This window comes from Erpetoichthys calabaricus, chromosome 5 (assembly GCF_900747795.2).
Source record: "Erpetoichthys calabaricus chromosome 5, fErpCal1.3, whole genome shotgun sequence".
Classification (NCBI taxonomy): domain Eukaryota; kingdom Metazoa; phylum Chordata; class Cladistia; order Polypteriformes; family Polypteridae; genus Erpetoichthys; species Erpetoichthys calabaricus.
The window spans coordinates 182,879,043-182,887,393 of record NC_041398.2 but is presented as its reverse complement, the minus strand read 5'-3'; the positions used below and the strand labels follow the sequence as shown (position 1 = coordinate 182,887,393).

Sequence of the window (8,351 nt, the reverse complement as noted above, 5' to 3'; positions counted from 1 at the left end):
AAATCCAACTTCTATTTTATGCATAATATTACCGTAAAAGAATGTCAGCAATAGCAAATTATGCTGTGAGAAATTAAGGATGGACCACATTCTTTTGACAAAAGTATTCCTAAAATAGAGTATATTAATAATAAAGCAGTTGTTTTTTAAAAAACAGAAATATGGACATTGAGGTCGTTTTAAAAAAAGTTCTAAATATACAACTTGACATTTGTTTCAAAATTACTCAATAGGAAGAACAAAACATGACAGAACACCACATATTACTTTGGACTCATTGCAAGTGACTATGGTTCTTTAAATCAGGATGTTTTCAAGATCTGTATATGAGGGAAAAACCATTAACTTTCTGAAGGTTAGGGTTTTACTTCAGCTCTGTGCCAAACTTTAAACATGCACAGAAAATATATGAATTTCATTTAATTAAAGTTAACAATAAAATATTAACTTTTATTGATTAACCAATGAAATTTTAAATAGATATATTTTGAAGATCTACTTTCAGCACTTGGTTTGCCTGATCCTGGTGATGTCATATCACATGTTTTTTCTTAAGCTCCTCCCACTTTCTGCTGGAAATAAACAACTATTTCACATGTGCAACACCTCAGTCTAAGCAGAGCATTCTCACTGAATACGGTCTGAGGAGTTTAAGCCAACTCCTGCTCATCAGTGCTCCTCTGAGCTTTTCCAAGCATTTGCACCATGTATGCATTTTTCAAAGAAGTTCTGAACCCTCTGCCTCTAGTTGCTTCGTATACAGAGGCAGCAAAGCGTTCACTTACCTTTGCAGGGTCTATAATGTTGAATGTGCTGCTTCTAGCTGGTGGTATTTTTATGTCCAGCCAATTGAGGCAACTTGATCACAGGAACTCACAGTTAGCTGATCATGTGCTGTCTCTCACAAATAAGCTGATGAAAAATGAATCCAACATATGCAGAAACAAGAAGGCCAATGAAGAGTTACGAGAAGCCCTCCGTATTCATGAAGATACTTTAAAACAGCACTGGGCTCAGGTTGAGCACATTCACAAACAGATGAATGGAAGAGACACTGAGATTCACAAACATGTAAGAATAAACCAAAAACTGCGATGGGAATTAGATGCCATCAAACAATGGATACGAGATGGTCAGATGGAGAAGAACACCTTCTTGAAAAAACTGGAAAGTGCAAAAAGCAAGCAGATGAAATCTACAGAAGAAGGAGAGGAGTTCCGAGCAGAAATTGTGGGATTAGTAGATGAGGTTCTGGATGTGATGGAGGGAGAAAACAAATCTGAGGTAATGGATATGTAAAACATACATTTGATATACCGGTAATTAAATTGTATGAGATGGCAGCCTAGTCAAATCAGTGTTATATGTCATGCATGACTTTCCATTGGAACAACTGGGAAAGAATCAGTCAAATTATAAGAAGAAAGTGGGTGTCTCCAAGGCTATATTTACACAGTGCATGATTTTTAGCTGTCTTTTCATGTGTTGTTTCTCTTTATTATGTGAGCTCTATGTGAACACTCTTATCTTTCACATATATTACACTGAAATGACAGGTACGTGCAAAATGAAAGACAACATTTACATCTGTTTTCATTTTCACTCCAGTAGCACAATTTACGGATCTATGTAAACCAAGAAGATAACTTGGAGCTAAGACATTTCCTCATTGACTCATTTTTCAGCTGGAAATGCTGGGATACTCATTTGAATTCTCTTTGGCTCTGCCGGCACATATTTGATCTAATCACAGTTTTATTTCTGTTACATTGTTTTTATTTTGCTATGACGCACAGTACTATAATGAAATAAAATTCAACATGTCTCATCTTTGTAGCTGTAATGACTTGTAGTCACAGTCCATATTTTATCTATTGAGTAGGTGACCCGTAGACCTCATGTCCTTACAAGATCAAGGTTTAAACCCCAGTAGTTCACAAGTACCAGGAGGTTAGCACACTACATGTGCTTGATCCCAGAGCTGTCATTCTCCATATCATTTAATCAGCTTCTAACAATTTGCCTCATGCTCAGCAGATGTTGCTGCTCTTCTTTTTTTTTCTGCCATGTCACCATCCTTGATCACTTTGCCTATGCAATGTGCTGTTAAAATGATGCAAACCGTGACAACTTCATAAAGGATGCCATTAGCCACATTTTTACTTCACCAGCACGTAATCACACTACAAGCTTTTCATTATGACCAAAATCAAGTTTCAAGCCCTAGTGGGCCATGAGTAATTGCATGACAGACAGACACAACCCTTAATATTTTCTGTATATAGACTAGCTGTGCTACCTGTCTAAGATGGACAATCAATATCAGTATATTCAGCACTAAGATCTGTGCTGAGATCTGTCCAGTTGCTATGTGTCTGATACAGTATATGCCATTTGGTATGGGATTCATAAAAACAATGCTAATGTTTGCAGTGCACCATTTACTAGAATGTACTTTGTATTGTATGTAGTAATAAAATGCAATGCATTTTTCATTCCAACAGATAACGCATCACAAACATTAGCACTGCTTTTATGATTCCCACAACCAAATGGCATGCAAGGGACATGACAACTGGGCGGATACAGTACACAGACACACACAGACTCTTGTCCTTTTATTAGGGTGGATTGTTTCCTACAGATATACATTGGTAATTGTAATCACCTGCAAGAACTCTCCAAGAACCTTATTTAAAAATATTTTTTACTTAATATTAGGCAGATTTCAAATTGATTCCTTTTTAAAAGATTTTTTCCACTTTTCAGTACAATTATACCACTCAATTAAAAAATTTGAAATGCTCTCTAATTGCGATGTGATTTATTCTGTGGTTACCCATCAAGTTACTTTGCTTCCTTCCTGCTCCTTAGCATTGATTGGCATTAATGGCTGATTCACGTTCTCTGCATCTGTCAAAACTGTCCATTCATTTTTTAGCATCTCTAATCACTCATTTAAATACTGTGTACTTAAATGCATGTGAATCTCACTATGTTCAGTAGCTTGTGGCCTGATATGATCGCATAACATTTGCAATGATAGATGACCATCCACTTGCACAACTCAGTAGCATTTCACACTCTAGTAGTAATGTCAACAGGAGCAGACTTCTGATACACCAGACCAAGGATTATGATGGCTTGGAAACAAAAAAGTGTAGAAACTTTTTTTTTTGAAAGAGGTGGATAAATTAATCTGGCTGCAGAAAGTGATCTGAGAATCAATGTTAATTTGTACTTTAAAGCGTTTAAACTTGTTCATTCATTTCAGATACAATGTGTCTTTTTCCATTTACACATCAAGATATAAAAGACATACATCACATATAACAGAGGATTAGAATTAGATTTGATTACATTTGGGAGGCAAGCACAGGTAACATCCTAAATCACTCAAAATTTAAGAACACATAAAAAATTAAGCTGTACTTACACTAAATATCATAATCTTAGGGGGTGATTTTTGGTTCTGTGTGGTGTTATTTTTCTAATATTGTTTGCGGGTCCTAATTACAACATTTTATGCTTTTGGTAGCACTTTAGCTTTTGGTAAAACTTTACCTACAGCATAAAATCTTGTAATTAGCATTATCCATATTACTAACCGAGAATGCTAAACCGGATGATGGACGCAGGCACATCCGGCAATGGGCCGTAGCTGCAAAAAGACGTACTGCGCAGGCGCAAAAAGAGTCCGCGAGGGTCGACTGAGGAGCCGAGAAAGGCGGACAAAAGAGGGCGAGAGAGGCGGATAGAAGAGGGCGAGAGAGGCGGACAAGACTACAGAAAAAAGGAGTGAGCACAGGAAAAATTGAGAAATGAGGCGCAAAGAGCACCGAAAAAAGGAAACGGCACATAAAAAAGTATTCAAACGCAAGCAAAGCACGAAACTAGACCCAAAAAAAAAAAAAAAAAAAAAAAAAAAAAGAGGCTCGCGCACAACAGCAAGGCACCCCCCCTACAGGCACCGGACGGGACACACACCAAGAGGGGGATTCAACAAGCCCATGGAACACAAAAAAAAGAACACAAAACCACCCCACAGACCCTACAAGCAAGGGACGGGACACACACAAAGAGGGGGATTCAACAAGACACAGGAACACAAAAAGAAAGAAGACGCTCGCGCAACAACAATCCTCAACCCCATACCCCCACACCCGCACCATCCACACACACACACACATCCATAAGAAGTGACACCCAAAGCCACATATTCTAAAGTGAACATCAACACCTTCACACTAGACAGCATAGGTGTCAGCATTGGTGGATCTCCTTACAATAAAGCACTATTAACCGTTCAACTGCAGAAAAAGAAACATATTAACAGTGACTGCGATCCTTCTTATTACTTATCCATATTTCGCATGCTGAGAAAGAAACAAGTCATGAATACACGGTCACGGGTACAAAACGAAAAGGAAAGGATAACAGGAACAAACACACGAAAACGAAAGAAACAACAAAATAGACGGCTATGCAGCATAGGTGGATCTCATTACAATAAGGCACTATTAACCGTTCAACCGCAGAAAAGGCTCCATATTAACAGTGAGTGCAATTCTCCTTATTACTTATCCATATTTCTAAAAGAAAAAATGTCTCGACTCCAAAAACGCAAAGCTCAAATAAAGCTTCTAACTAACGATGTACCTAAAAGTAAAAACTTTATGAACTGCATTAGATCCTACAATGGTTCATTTGCTTTTGCATATACCGGAGTAAATATCAGGCCACCAAAAGGCAATGGACCATACTGCTTTCGCATATGTGCACAAATACTGCATCGCATTGGAACAGTGCACCCTGAAACAAATCAACAACGCAAATATGCACAAATCTACATCCTAGATCCACATGACGCAAACTATCAATCAAAGTGCTGCATCGCAACAGGCACGGATTCAAAACGAAACACCTCCCGTCTCAGACATACGTTAACGGCAAGGAAGGCTACAACGGGCTTCTCACACAGCACAGGCAAATCGATTACAGCTCCAAAACAACACGTCCCAAATACTACACATGCAACAACGCGCCTCTCAAACGGCACAAGGAAAACATACACCGGGAAAATTCATTCGGATTAATGAATGTCATTTGCAATCATTGTCATTCAGTTCACTTCCCTGAAGAAACAACTGGAAATACAAGTTATACATTTACACGTTGTTGTCAAAAGGGTCAAATTAGACTGCCTTCTTTACATTCATATACTGAATATCTACAGAGGCTTATAACTGACGATGTACCTGAAAGTGAAATCTTTATCAACTGCATTAGATCCTACAAATCGGTATCCACTATGAACATTAACGGTGGCACTGCACGTGACATCCGTCTTGAAAAAATGTTATTTATTGATGAATGTTCAATGGCATGAAGTCACTTACTCAACACCATTCATAAACTTCTACAAACGTTTATGAATAATAATATTCGATTTGAAGGAAAGGTACTTTTATGAGGAGGAGATTTTAGACAGTGATTAGCTATTCTTCCAGATGCCATGCACTCAGCTATTGTTCAGTGCACCTTAAAATACGCAGACAATTGGCATTGCTTTCAAAAGATACAGTTAGTAAAAAAGATACGATGTCCAGAACCAGATCATAACAATTGCTTATTACAACTGAGAGATGGTACACTCACCAATACAGATGGACTTCAGCCAAATATTATTACAATTCCTCAAGCCTTTATCTGCGACGACTTAGTTACAGAGAGATTTGGAACAGCAATCTCATTAGACCAAATGCCCCTTTTAACACAACGCACTATATTATGTCCAAAAAATATTAATATGGAAAACATTAATACCCAAGTCATTCCATTACTTCCTGGAGAGACACAACTCTTTCTAAGCTCTGACAAACTTGACTCTGATCACAACAATAACCATCTTAAATGACCTTACAAGTTCTGAGCTGGAATTACCTTTTACACTTAAACGGTGTGTACAAAGAAATTTTCAAATAAACCTTTACACTGTGTCACACACTTTATTGTTTGCTTTCTATTTGCATCATCTACACCGTCACACTATTCTATATCTCATTCATACATCACGCTCTTTGTCATTCCCAACACCAGGGGTTGGCGAGCGAAGCGAGCAGGGGGCGGAGCCCCCTAGTGTAACAAGACTTTAACAAACACTTCTTTGGGTCTTCATGAAAATTACATGGCATCAGTAAAGTTTTTATTAATCTCTGCAACAAGACCGAATAATAAAACTTCACTTTGGAGTTGTCCGAGGTGGCTTAACTAGGACCCATTTCTCTTGATATGACATATTTAGTATAAGACCTGTGAATCCTTCACAATAACAAATCATTTTGCCTCATGTCAATATGCCACACTGCCCAGAGATGAATATCTACTGATGTTTTAGAAGTTTTATGAAGACCCAAAGAAGTGTGTTTTACATAACCTAAAGTGTTGCCATGTGTTTATTCTACCTATAATTCTGAAGCTTTACAACTTGTATGAATTTGTTAAAAATATGTTTCATATTGGGCCACATGGTGGCACAGTGGTAGAGACCTGGGTTTGTAACCTGATCCCTCCCTGCATGGAGTGTACATGTTTTCCCCTGTGAGTTTCCTCCATCCATCCAAAGACATGCAGGTAGAGATGTGTGCTCGTCCTACAATGAACTGGCACCCTGTCCAGGGTTTATTCCTGCCTTGTCCCCTATGTTAGCAGGGGTAGGCTCCACCACCCCTGTGACCCTGGTTTGGATTAAGGGGTTAGTTTCATATTGTAAATGAAGGTGTTTACATTTTGTTCTTGTTATCATCAATTGGAATCGATTTGACCAGCCTGGATGGACAGTGCCATTTTATATAAATACAGTGTTTTATTAAACAGTAAACTTTAAAGAAAAATCCAAAAAGTACAAGGATCACCTGGTAGGAACCATCTGTGATAAATACTTTTTTCAGAAAGGTTTTCTAGTTGTTAACTATGTTTTAAAAACACATGCTTTCTCTCTTTTGACTCCTGATTGAATAAGCTTCAAGTTAACACATCTGTCAATAACTTTTTCATATTTCTCAGGCTGGGGATTTAGTCTTCAAAGTTTTAATAATAATAATTCTTTGCATTTATATAGCGCTTTTCTCACTACTCAAAGCGCTCGCACTACTCACATTCTTTTCTTATAGGAGATCATCTATGATGAAGATGTTTAGTATGTAAATTTAGAAGGAAGCTACAGAGCTGCAGAAGTAAATTAGGTTTAGGAAATTAGGAAACATGGTGCTGCCTTCCACAGTTTCAGTTTTTAATAGGTTTTGTCACTCATTTTCTGTTACTGGCTCAAAAGCACAGTATAGATAGTCCTAACAAATAGCAATAAAAGAACATGGGTGACATGTGTCAGCTTGAAACACACTAAATTGTGCTGAACCTCTCTTTTTGACTTGGCCTAACAACTGTGTATCTGGGTGCATTTGACAAAGGTTAGTCTGTATTAATATTAACACAGGGACTTATTTCTGATTATATGTTTTATTTATTTAAAAGGAAGGGAGATCATTTCACAATGAAAAACAAAGGATGCATCCACCAGTCAGCTCCTTGCCACAACCCATTCCCTCAAGACAAGACAAGTACTTCTGCCACACTAACCTCAGCACTGGAGTCCACAACGGAGGGAGACCAAAAAAAAAGAAAAAAGGAACCCGAGAAATGTAGGTCCGCTGTACATAAGAACTACGAATCAGACATGTCTGAGGATGAAAAAGGATCCTTACTGCAAAAACATTCGATGAAGAACTCTGTTAAACAACCCAAACGTTAGTGTGGATCTATGTAGCTTTGTGTATTACAATCTGATAAAACTGCACACATCTATACTGGTAAAAAGAAAAATTGGAGTTAACAGTAAATTAATAGAGTACACACCCTGGGATGGACAGTCGCGTCCTGTCCAGAGATTGTTCCTGCATTGCATCAGATGCTTTCTGGGATGGACTCCAGCATCCCCATGGCCCTGCCTAGAATTGGAAAATGGATGGATGGACTAATAAGAGTACAAATCATTGAAGTATTTAAAGATTTTAGGTCTCATTTAAAAACACTTTACATGGATTCAACCTGCGGTGGGTTGGCACCCTGCCCGGGATTGTTTCCTGCCTTGTGCCCTGTGTTGGCTGGGATTGGCTCCAGCAGACCCCCGTGACCCTGTGTTTGGATTCAGCGGGTTGGAAAATGGATGGATGGATGGATGGATTCAAGTGTGAAAGTATGTGGAATGTGGAAAAACACAGGAAAATGCATGTGACAAAAAAAAAAAAAAAACGAATTTATAAAATCTGGTGTATGCACATTTATACAGAATT

General features: G+C 38.1%; 1 protein-coding gene across 1 annotated transcript; it reads left to right on the top strand.

The window, feature by feature from the left end:
* The first annotated feature begins 629 nt into the window (after positions 1-629).
* LOC127527881 (uncharacterized) lies at positions 630-8,099 on the top strand. Its single transcript, XM_051928028.1, has 2 exons — positions 630-1,284; positions 7,534-8,099. The coding sequence occupies exons 1-2, from the start codon at positions 706-708 to the stop codon at positions 7,702-7,704; spliced, it is 750 nt and encodes a 249-aa protein (XP_051783988.1). The 5' UTR covers positions 630-705; the 3' UTR covers positions 7,705-8,099.
* Positions 8,100-8,351: the final 252 nt, after the last annotated feature.